General features: G+C 49.0%; 1 protein-coding gene across 1 annotated transcript in view; it reads left to right on the plus strand.

The window, feature by feature from the left end:
• PCDH19 (protocadherin 19) overlaps positions 1–12,569 on the plus strand; it is a 60,616-nt gene that overhangs the window by 3,428 nt on the left and 44,619 nt on the right. The window contains exon 2 of the mRNA XM_065846259.2: positions 1,826–2,153. Within this exon, the coding sequence (XP_065702331.1) occupies positions 1,826–2,153 (328 nt within the window). The remainder of the gene's footprint in view (positions 1–1,825; positions 2,154–12,569) is intronic.

The raw sequence follows: 12,569 nt of genomic DNA on the forward strand, positions 1-12,569 counted from the left end.
TGGATAAAAATCACATTGTGGTCGGGCCCCTAACAGCTTCTCACATATGTATAAGTCCTGGGTTTACTGTGATGGCTTAGGGATTAATGAAGTGCAGTTTAATTAAATAATTGGTCAATAGAGAAAGGACAGCAAAATGAATGCCCACAGGAAATAATTGGGCTCTTGCGTTGCCAAACTTAAACATTTAGGTAAACAAAACAATTAAAGCTTCATCAAGCATTGTTAGACGAGTCAGCAGCATATAGATTGTTGGCACAACAGAAATCCCTGCCTTCCCCTGATTTATTTGCATGCTCAGGGGGATGCTTGGGCTGTTATCAGGGTGCCTCTGAGCAGGAGAAATCAGCTGCGGAGGTGGAGGAGCACCAGGTAGGCTCAGCCGTGGCCATGGGGCACCCTCTCCCCGCGCTGGGTACGTGCCCTTAGCCTTTGCCAGTGCCTTATTTTAGAGGTTCTTCACAGCAGCTGCTGGAGAGTCTTCATAAAATGTGTTAATTTATGAGGCACATAAGGTTATATGAGAGCTGTTCGGCTTGGTGGCATTTTCATGCTCAGGCAATTAGCTTTCTGGAACAAGAATATTTGTCCAATATTTGCCTTTCTAGATAAACTGTATTATTTATTCATCCCATTATTTCTGTTGCAGCTATTGGATTTTCTTTCTTTCTTTCTTTCTTTCTCTTTTTTTTTTTTTTTAATGCTGTTATCATAACAAGAAGAGCAGCAAAGTCCTGACTTTCAGTTGTGTGTTTCTGACTGTGGGCAGAATTTGATGTGCTTTCCTGGGAGCTGCCCAGCACTGAGCACGCACAGATTTGTCTGTGGGGCATTGGCTGGGGCTGTGTTGCTCCCCATGGAAAGAGGAGTCACAGTCACTCTGAGCAGAGCACACCCAGTGAATGCAAGGTGCAGTCATATTTGTTATTATTTGCTTGGGTGGTGTTTTACCATAACTTTTTTCCTCCGGTGTTTTTGCAGAAGACAAACAAGGCACTTCATCAGTTGATTCTTTTGACAGGTGGTAAGCAAAGAGGAAAAGAAAACCAGAGAAAAACAAGCTTGCAGTAAAAAAAAGAATAAAAAAGAAAAAAAAAAGGTCAAAAAGGATCATTTCTCTTTATGAAACACAGTTGTTGTTCTCCAGTTTCTAGAAGGCGAATGCATTTCCCAGCAGAAAGGGATGTGAAGGGATGTGCATGTCAAGGGGTGAGGGAGGAATAGGATGCGGTTGGAGAAAAGATTTTGTGTTATCAGGTATTATCAGGAGATAGTCAAAACACCAGCAACTTGGATAAAGCATTAATAAACAAACAGCCTTTGGAATGTGAGAGAACAGAGCTTGCCAGCTCGGACTGCTTCTGGGTCTGCTTTATTTACTGCTGTGGAAAATGAACTGGGAAAAAAAATCTGCTCTTCATTCTGAATTTTCATTAGGGGACCAAATTAAACCACATTTAAAATCCTTATTATGCATGGAAATGAATGCAGGTACCCTTTTCAGTTAATGTATTTTAACATCTTCGTTTTTCTCTTCTGCAGGCTAGACTTTACTCCTAGTAACTAATATCAGCAATTATAAACACTAGAAAATAACAGAGACATTCTCCCTTCCCATTATTTTTCATATTTGGCTTGAAAACTTAATACATATGAAAATAGGCTAAAGACCGTGTTGTGCCACCAGACCCAAATCATGACGTAATGTGCATGACTAAGAAGCCCACATGGAGATGGGGGCCAAGCCCTCTGGATTTCTGCATGTGTATTTAGCGGGGCAGGGTTCGAAATGCTCTCAGCTATTCATTTTCCTTCTATCCCCCAGAATCGCAGAATACTCCTACGGGCATCAAAAGAAATCAAGCAAGAAAAAGAAAATCAGCAAGAACGATATCCGCCTGGTACCGCGGGACGTGGAAGAGACGGATAAAATGAACGTTGTGAGCTGCTCCTCTCTGACTTCATCCCTCAACTACTTCGACTACCACCAGCAGACCCTGCCGCTGGGCTGCCGCCGCTCTGAAAGCACCTTCCTCAACGTGGAGAGCCAGAACAACAGGAATGCCGGCTCCAACCACATCTACCATCACACCTTCACAGGGCAGAGCCCCCAGCAACCCGACCTCATCATCAACGGGATGCCGCTGCCGGAGGTGAGTGCGGGCGGGCAGCCCGCGCCCCTGGGGCATTCCTAATGGGTCGGCTTTGGACCACGGTGTGTGGGTCTGTTGGCGTGATTGGTGCCGACACGGGACGCTGAGTGAACACGCAGCGGTGGTTTCTGTGTGTGCGACACCCTGGGGCGAGGGAGTGATGGAGGACAGGCTTGTGGGTCCTGGGGCAGCCCCGATGTGGTCATGGGTGGATGTTTCACCCCCAGACACTGCAGAGACCCCCAGAAGTGCCCAGGCAGGGATGCTACCGCTACCGGGCCAGGCCAGGCTCTCTCCGCGCTGCTGGGAGGCTAGATGTGACTGTTTTGCAAGTGGATTTTGAGCATGGTGATGCTCGAGGGAAGAGACACTTGTTGCCTTCACAGAGTTTTGCTAAAAGGTTGTTGAAAGTGTTGTTGGTGGCTGTTGCTCTGGAGGCAGCAGGTTGTGCGGGGGACACAGGCAGCACAGGGTGCCCTGGTGTGACTGCCTGTCCCGGTGCTGTCCCCTTGCCATGCAGGGCTGGGACACCCGCCTGTGTGGGAGGGATGCGCGGAACCTGCCAAAAGCAGAGAAAGGGGCCGCTCCGATCCACGCCATCCTCATCAGGTTCTTCTAATTCATTGGCTTTCCTGTACATCACAGGCATCATTTAATGTTGCTTGTTTGTCTCTCTTTGAATTATTGTTTGGTATTAAGCAAAACAATCAAAGGTTTGTCATGTTTCCTGCTTTGAAGAGAATAACAAAGCTGAAAAAGCAGCTGAAATATTTATGGCTTGCTCTGTTTTGTGTTCAGTGTGCTGGTGTAAATGCAAAATGATGCTGCTGAAGACAGTGGAGCTGCTTCAGATTGATACTTGCGCTGTGAAGAGCAGAGCCTGGCTCTGTGGGAGACTGCAGGGCTGCTGGAGAGGGCTGGTGCCGGCGGGCCCGATCCTGCCCCATTTGTATTGGCAAAACACTCCACTGAACCCTGGTGTTTAACCTCTGCTAAGGCTCTAGAACCAGCTCCCAAGAGATCATGTACTGGTGTTAGCCCAGTTTTGGGGTGCTCCCAGCCCAAATACTGGTCACTCAAAGCAGGGGTGCAGCTTTGAGTGACCGAATGGTTGGAAAGGGATTGTTGGGATCTCCGTGGCAGGTTGCGGGCACTTGGCTGCTTTCTTCTCCCCAACCTGCGTTCCAAGCCTCTCCTGCCCTGGGTTGTGCTGGTTCCTCGCCGTACAGCATTGCCTTTTCCAGCAGGGGAGACGCAGTGCTGGTCCAGAGAATTGAAGCTAAATTTAACTTCTGGTGTTGGTATAAAAGCTGTAATAGAGTTTCTTGGCAATAACTGAATGGGAATGACATGAATATAAAACTCATATATTCTACTCGGTGTATCCAGCCATAGAGCTGAGTGGGCTCTGCTGCTCCCAAATGCCATGATGGGGAGAGGCTAGGACTTTGCATCTGAACAGTTTGGGTTAAGCCTGTTTCTGATCAAATAAAGCAGAAGAGCTGTGCATAAGCCACCTGCTCCTTGTGCTGTGGCTGAGCAGGCTGAGAGTGGGAAACACCAGCCATCCCATACTGAGGGATCCCCATTGATGCTCAGGTTTGCCTGAGCTCTTTGCTGAGTACCAGCTGGGGCTCGCAGGCTGCCCAGTTGCCTAGGGGGTGCATCCCAAGGCTGTGCATGACCAAAGCTGTTGAGATGCAGGGGACAGTGGTCCTTGAAGAATTCTCAGCCTTCCTGGAGTTTTGTCCTTTGGACAAGGGTCTTGAGTGCATCTCTGGCTGGTGCCTTGCTGAGGGCACTGAGCAGTGGAGCACCCTGTCAGCCTGTGATTCACTGACACAGGCAAAGTTCAGTCATAAAATCCATCGCACATCGGCGTTAGCCAGAAGTGCGTGCTGGCAGCGGGAGGTCTGTGGTGCCGGAGGGGAGAGAAGGACTGTGGGGAGCATCATATCTCAGCTGATTGAAGTTAACAGGCAGCCGCAGGCAGAAGGCAGCGCTGCCCGCTTTCCTCCCTGACACAGCAGATAGCCTGGGGTCCAATGGAATGGGCTCCCCAAAGACCCCACCGCCTTGTGCATCCTACTGTGAGGGAACTGGGACACTTGTTGCTTCTCCCTGTACCTCCTGCTCGCCCTGTTTCCCGATCACTCATGCAGGTGGGATGCACTACGAAAAGCTGGTGCCTCGCCTGAAGAAATATGTCTCTTGGAACGAGTGCCATGGACTGTCAGCTTAAAACGTGTCCTCCAGCAGCCCCGTGAGCATGCAGGAGGGCAGCTGAAGGCTCTCCAGTCCTGCTCAGGGACCAGCATCTCTTGGGTGGGTGCTCAGGGAGATAGCAGCATGTCCTGGCAGGGGTCTGCTTGCTCCCTGAGGATGCTTTAGGACAAAAGGGCAGGGCCAGGGCACAGGGAGGAGAAATCCCAAAGGGAAGTGTCTTGGAAGTTTGGTTTAGGGTGGGAACTTTTTTTTTGGCAGACAGCATCTGTGTAATGCTTCCAGCTGTTGCAAGGGAAGTTATCCCACTGGTGGTGTGGGCTCAGCTGGCTCCTAAAAATCTTGAGGGTTAGGAGACTCAGCAGTGACCGGAGTGACAGCCCTGGGTGACACAGAAACTCCACAGAGGAACATCACAGCCTTGTACCCACCGCAGCTGTCGCTGCCTTCACAAGTGCTGTTGGTGTGATGATAAGCTTATAAAGTGTGCTATTGATACAGCTCCAGGTGATGAGGATTTAATAAATTACATTCCTGCCCAAGTCTGGAGTTTCCAGAGCCAAACCGTTCCCTGCAGTGCATCCAGCGGGACTTTGTCTGGGCTGGTTTGAATTGCCTCCAGTGACAAGGCTGGTGTTTCCCCTGGGAGCCTTTACGAGGTGTCAGCATTGGGAACATATCGCTGCTGCTCCACCTAGGAGTGACTTTTCCTGATGGGAAGGCAAAGCATCGCTTGATAAAAGATAAAATCTGGAGGTAAACATGTCGCTGGCGGTGTCACTTAGCATATGATGGTTGTGGCTGGGAGTAAGCGATTGCCTCTGCAGACACGCGCTGTCCTAGCAGCGGTGGGTTTGCATTGGCTTGATGTGTAGCTGGTCTTTAATGTGAGGCTCATTTACTTTAACAGTCAGGAACGCTGAAATAAAAGTCCCTGAGGACGGGTTGTTTGTGGAGCTTCAGGAGCCGTTTCCTCGGCGGCAGGTCAGCAGTGCCGTGCTGGCAGTAATTGGGTTCGTCAGTAATTGGGTTCGTTGGTGCTCCCCACCTTTCCCTGCTGATCCAGAAAGGATTAAACAGTGGCATCTGCAGGGGCTGCAACCCCACTGTGAGGATGCCAAAAAAAGTTTGAGACAACCCTTGGAAAGCTTTTCGCTTCCAGCGGGGGCCGGGCTCGGCTGCCGGCTCTGCCTGTGCCAGGGCACGGCTGCCAAGAGAGCATCAGGAGGTGGCAGGGGACATCCTGGGGGGTTCCTGGCCTGCTGGGGCTCAGTGGTCCCTTGGGTGCTGGGGTACCTCTGCAGGATCCCTGCCTGTGGCCTTTTAGCATCCTCATGTCTGTAGGCAGTGATGGCAAAAAGCGTTTGTGAGTGGCTCTGGTGAGCGTGGCTGACAGCGGGAGGCTTGGCCCCCGTTAGCGTTTCAACTTGTTTTGCAGGAGGGAGAGTGGGACATGTTGGAGCTGCGAGGGCATTGCCGGTCAGAGGCTTTGCTTCTGCCCAGGGCTTTTTGTTTCTTCCTGCTGAGCTGGAGGAGAAGTCAGCTTTGAAACCGAAAGGGCTTGCTGTCAGTTTTTGCATGTGTATTACTGGAAGTTCTACCAGGAGATTAAAAATCAAAATTAATAGGAACCATTAGGCAGCTTCCTTGATAAAAATGCACATTGCATTGGGGTGGTGTGGAAACCGATCTGAATGCTGAGCCTTTTAGGATCCCTGGGACACGACTTGCATGTAGAGCAGCCACCCTTGGGTAACACATGCCTGAATTTTTGCTTTGTGGTTTTAAAAGACAGCAATTTGCATGTGATGGCTGCATCCGTGTTTTCAGAGGTGGTTTTACATCCAAAATGTGCAGTGCTTTTGGAAACGGTGCTGAAGCATCACGTACTGCCCCAGGATGGGGAGCATCTCCCGGGGCACGGCGGCTTCTTCTGCCCCGTGGTCTCACCCAGGACGGTGGTGGCGGCCGGTCCCCAGCAGGACCCAGCGTGGAGGGGGTGAGGAGATGTGAAATGGGAGCGGGCAAGCCTTGTTTGAGAGACTGGATGTCCAAAACTGGAATTAATGTGGCAATTCAGGAGAGCCCGACGGCTCCCAGACCTGGGTCCGGCCCTGGGGGGGATCGTGGCTGTGATGTTCTACTGCATCCTGAGCTGGTGGCCACCATCAGTAAGATGGGGAATTACTGGTTTTAGTGATAATCCTGGTCTAATCCCCCAACCTTGATACACTCCTGCGTAATCCTCACTCACACTGATTTCGTTTGGGCTCCTTGTGGCAGTGACGATTATTTGAGCGAGCAACAGTTGCAGGATAGGGCCCCGGTGGTTTCAGATATGCTTTTTACTACCTGGAAAGCCTTCTCCTTGCTGTAGGAAATGGTTTTCTAAGCACAATAGAGCAATTTTCGTTTCAGGCAACTCCGGCAGTTTCTGCTCTGGCTATCTGGCGGTGTTAACTAAAGCACATTTCTACAACACACAAAGATTTTTGTTTTGTAAGAAATGAAATCAGCATGGCTGTTCCTCTTTCTCTGTCATTTCTCTACTTGTCAATTCTTTCTTCCCCTCCAGCTTATCCTCCTCTTCTCCACTAGCCTTAAAAAGCCCCCAAAGTGTCTGTTATAATCACATTTTGTGTGTTACAACCAGAATGAATGTACTCACTTTAATATGCTGGGTTTGAGGAAATCAGTTTCTGTCTGGTATAACAGACAATTCGTTATAAACCATGCCATTTAGAAGTGAAGGGCCTTGCTTTAGTGTAACGCTAGGGAAACGTCAGGATACATAATTGGAAGGGATTTGGCTTGCTTCTGAGTAATACTGTGTATAGAGCAGGGGAAAAAAAGGAGAAAAGGAGATAATTTCCAACCCAGAGAAAGTTTGTGGTGCTGAGGCTTGCCAGGCTGTTGAAATAAGGCTTATTTTCAGCACAGATAATAATTAAAGCATTATCAGCGATGATGTTCGACTAGTCGGAAGGCTGATTTCGCAGCGAGAGTTGCCAGTCTTGTTTTCTCCTTGGGAGGTCACTGTAACTCAGCACTTTTTGTGCCTGCGATGCGCAGCAATGGGTACGCACAGGTCAGGGCTCCCATCAGTGCCCTGCATTTCCCTGCCCCTGCATCCCTGTCCGGGAGCTACCCACAGCTTTTATTCTCTGTGAGGCAGCCGAAGAGGAGCGATGCTTCCAGCTTTAGGTAGTGACTGGAACCCCAAACCTCCCCAGATGTTCTCCCTACTCACTGCAAAATCTGTCCCGAAATCACAAGTCCCATCCAGCAAATCCCTCAGCTTAACTCCTCCCAAAGCATTTTGTGTATCGCTGCACATTCCCTGACCTCTCTGGGTGTCAGAGGCCGACACGATGGAAATCAGCAGCTTTTTATTTCATTCCAAGGTCAGCCAGACCACATTACACATCTCCTGATGTAACCGCTCCAAGCTCTCCGTTTGGAAAAATTATTTTGAATACCTTGCAACAGAGATAAATGTGTCACCTCCTGTTCACGTTTAACCATGTCTCTCACCGATGGCCACGCTCCCTGGGCTGGGTCTTAGGTGAGCCTGTAGTTCAACACTGTTTGGCTTTTGGATGGGTGATACAGGGTTGTGACCCCATCCCAGCACCTCTTTGGGTTTTCCAAGGGTTTTCCAGCCCCTAGTGAGGTCCTGGCAGGGTGGGACCAAGGGGCTTTGCTGCAAGGGTCCGTGGAGGAATTAGGGCTGTTGTTGGATGTGGTGGCAGTAGCCAAGCTGTATTTACAGTAAAACCCCTCTCCTTTGATGGCAAGACCTATATATAATGACACAATGATTATATAGTTATGTATTACATACTGTATATTACATGTTATATACTATATGTGATATAATATACACAATATTTTTATACACGTATAAAAAGTGTATATAGAATGTTACATGTTGTACCCAATTATACAAATAAGTATACAATATGGCATATAACTATATACCTAGATGTATATAATTTGTTTTTATGCGATTAGTTTGGGTTTTGTGGCTCACTTTTACTGAAAGTAGAGAGGCTTGTCTTGTTTTCCCTTTAGTAAATTTGAATTTCTGATGCATATTTCTGATGCCCGTCTTACTTGGCAAGTCTATAGAAACAGCAAACAGCTCCTGCAACTATATTTACGTAGCAGACAAGAATTTTTCCTTAAATTAGGAAGGATTTTTAGGACTTCTTTTTTTTTTTTTTTTCATTACATCAAAAGGGTTGTCTCACACACTATTTATGGCCTTTCTTGTAGTAGTTTCCAAATTAGCTCCTGTTGTATTGAGCGATTTGAACTCTGTGGTTTCTCCCTGTCTTTTACTTTGCATAAAGCACACACTGGATGCAAAGGCATCGTTAAGGCCAAGTGCAGGTCGCCTTTGAACAACCTTATGCACATCTGCTCGGAAGAGCCGTATTTTCCAGCTGCCACCTCCGGAAGTCCCTCCTGCGGGCTCCTCCCAGGTCCCTGAGCTCCTACCTTCACCATGGGTGCCCTGCTTGGATCTTTCCTAAATTCCCATTACGGCAAGGGCAGACCCCTGCCTGCCCTTTGTCCCTTGCCCACCTCCATCTGCAGGGGCTTTTCCCCAGCACAGGTTGTGGGTTCTCCAGCGATGAACCCTCCGTCTCTCCTGGGGACCTCTCACCCCTCTGATGGTGGCTTCTGCTCCCACGTGAGGGCTCAGATTTGGGGACCCCCTGCCTGCTCCCCCATCCCTGCCAGGCTGCCTGCGGGGCTGGGCATGGCCTCGCTTCAATAAGTGGTTAGGTATTGCTCCCCGTAGAGGCTATAGTTGAGTTCCAATCATTCTCTGTTAATTAAAATACAGGATGGTCTTATTTGTAGCATAAATAGTTGTAATCTGTGTACTTATAAGTGTAATTATAATGTAAATTAGAGCGTGCTCTGAATTGGCGATGGACGGGGTGCTCTGCAGGCAGTGCTACCCTTGCAGGGTTGTCTACTGGGGTGCCCCATGGTCCTGGTCACTGCTGTCCCCAGGAGATTATTGCCCAGGGCTCAGCAAAGGGACATAGGGGCTGTAGGTGGCTCCCGACTTCACTGTCTTTGCAGGGGCAGAGCTCACCCCTGGCACCCCTTGGAGGTTTTGCCAGAGAAGAGACTGCAGCTTCATTGCTTCAGTGTCTCCCTCTAGTTTCTAGACTAAATTTGGATTGAAGTAATGGCTTCTGTCAGCTGGACAAGTGATTAGTACTTAGCCTCAACGTGACTCCCTGTTTAACACGGAATTACTGAGAGCTCTCGTTAGGTTGGCGAAAGTGTGTGCAGTGGCTGCGGATGCTGCAGCGGACAGATGTGCATGGCAGGTATCGCACTTCGTGCATCCTCTGATAGAAACCTCAGCACCCTGCAGGTACCCCCTGCCACTCCTCCTCCTGACACCCAGTAAATCAGGTAGGTTTGGGATAAGTAGTGTAGGTTTCTGTGCATGGGAGCCGTGTAGATGGGGTCCTCGTCTTGACACCCTGTTGGCCACTGGAGATCTGGATGTGAATCCTTCCTGGTTCTCACGGGGATCTGGAGCTTGTTGGATTATCCTGTTGTTTGTAACGGCAGGTGTATGCCACAGGGCAGGTTTTAAAATTCCCGTGTTGGTGGATTGCATTAACCCATCCTAAGTCAGGTATGTAAAATTCCATTAAGCAAAAACCCTCTGGCATTTTCTCACCCGTGCTTGAGCTCTGCAGGCTACGCTAATGCAGTGCGTTTGCTCATCTATTAGGAGGATGATGGCTTTAAAATAATAACATTTATCTTTGGCAGTGGACTTACAATAGTGCATGCCGAGTACAATTTTGTGAAAGGCTCTGCAGATGTTGCTTCATTCAATCTGGGTCAAAAAGAGTGCTTAGAATCATAAAGGTTAGAAGGAGATCAAATAATTCGGTGGTTTTATTGCTGAATAATGTACTTGGAAAATATCATTCACCATTATTAGACTAAGTGAGTACAGAAAACACAGGACTCAATAGTCATTTCTCAGTATTGGCTGATTTTACTGTTTTTATAATGTAGCTAAATTCGCTGTTATTGATTCTAGCATTGATTATAGATCTGGAAATCTAAATGTATGTGCTGGTGGGAGCACATGGGAGTCGGACAATTAGAGAATTAGGCTTCCGCACCTCCCCGCAGTGCCTGGCAGTGGGCAGCATGCCCGTGGCACAGATTGATACTGCTTTTGGGGAGCTGTTGGAGTTTCGGGGAGCTGTTTTTACAAGCAAAGACTGTAGAAACAAAAACAAAACGCAGGAAAACCACCCATTTTATGTGTGTTCTTTTCCATGCCTGAGAGCTTATGTAAACTCGGTCACGCGAACCCAGATGGGCTGGGACGCCAGCACCGGGATGGGGCTCAGTGCCCGGGCCTGCGACTCCTGTCACCTGCTCCCTCACGGACTTTTCATATTCAGATTCACATCTGGATGCTCTGGCAGGGACCCAGCTTCGGTGACATTTAGTAATCAAATCCACACGGCTGTTGGCTTAGAAACAGCATCCAAACCTGTATGCCCGGTGAAATGTTTTTCCAGGCTTTTGCGAGTAGTTCCTCTGCTTTCTTGTTCATCCTCCCCGCGAATGTGTCCCCTCTCTGGGGTGAAATACCGTGCGTGGGCTGAGATCCTACCCCAGATGCGGATTTGTTGCAGGGGCTGGGTTAGTGAGAGACCAAAGCCGTGGTCCCATATGGGCTCAGCATCCTGTGGTGAGCTCGTGGACCAGAGCTGGCAGCATTGCGGTGGGAGCCATGGGCTTCTGCCGGGCTGGGGCTCACTCAGCCGCACGATGGATTCCTTTGTTCAGGGGAAAAAAAAAAAAAATAAGACAAATATTGGAATATATTAATCTCTTGTTCTCTGTACTTAGTTGTTGTCAGCATTAGTATGCCATTAACACATGCTCATTAGGAGGAGAATGATTATACCCTGCAGAATATGGGGGAAACCTTCATTAGGCAGTAACATATTGAACCGAGCTGCAAACTTCACTTGGGAAAACTGGAGAAGGTTCTGCTCAGCATCAGGTTTCCCTAATTTCTCCGTGTTGGTCTGATAAAAGCACCTCGTCTTCTAGCACGTGCTTTGGGCCAGGGTTGCGGGTGATGTGCTGGTGAGCCTGGGCTAAGGCTTCAGCACTGAAATCCTTCTTGGGACCTCAAATCTATCTTCTCCCAGGTCAAAGATGTCCTCACAGGAGCTTATTTTGGCAAATGAAGAAAATACGAGCCCTTGTCCACCCCCTGTGGGCTGTACTGCCTCTTTAGCCTTAACAAGATGAAATCTCCGCAGAGCTGGGAGATGCTCCGGGAGCAGATTTGTTGAGAAAGGAGGTGTCATTTCTACATCCTCGCTTTTCACACTGTAACGACATTTTAAGCGTTCATCTGGCCTTGCTGCCTCCAGTCTGAAGCCATAACCTGCCATGTGTGACAGGGCAATTGCTCGCCCCGGTGATGATTACAGCGGAGCCCGGTGTTGCTCCCTTGTTTGCTCGGCTTGAGGCATGTGCGTGGTGCTCTCTTAAAGTCAATCAATAAGAATAATTGCAAGTTCAGGTGGGGGTGAGAGAGCAGAGTGCTGTTGCAGACAAATATTTGCAGATTAAGATCCTGCTTACATGCAGATGCCTCTTGTGATAGGTAACAAGGGATGGACAATAAGGACCATATGTGGTATTTAATCAGAATTTATTCTAAATGGGGTGATTTCATAGATTTCCATGGAGCTGACAGCTGTACCCTGTATTAAACGTGAGTGTGCTGCCTCTGTCCTTGCCCCGCTGCCCTTTCTGCCTGGGGTTTTGCAGGATTTTACAGTGTTGACGGCGGGGTGTTGTGATCCTGTCCCCCCTCACCTCTGCCTGGGTGCAGCCAGAGGGAATTCTACAGATCAGCAAAGGAAAAATGGTATTTGATGGGCCTGTTTTTCCTGTTGTGAAGGTAAATTGGAAGCGTACCCAGGTCCAGAGCGCAGGAAGCCTCTGGGTGACGTAGCCCTTTCTTCTTGTGCCTGAGCAGGCTCGGGAGCAGAGATGCTGGCCTGGGTAAAGCTGGGCTGGGTAAAGCTGGGCTGGGGGATGCTGAGCTGGGTGATGCCACTGCCTGCAGGACAACCAGCACCCATGGGATGTGCTGGACCTGCAGCT

This window comes from Patagioenas fasciata, chromosome 11, assembly GCF_037038585.1.
Source record: "Patagioenas fasciata isolate bPatFas1 chromosome 11, bPatFas1.hap1, whole genome shotgun sequence".
Lineage (NCBI taxonomy): Eukaryota > Metazoa > Chordata > Aves > Columbiformes > Columbidae > Patagioenas > Patagioenas fasciata.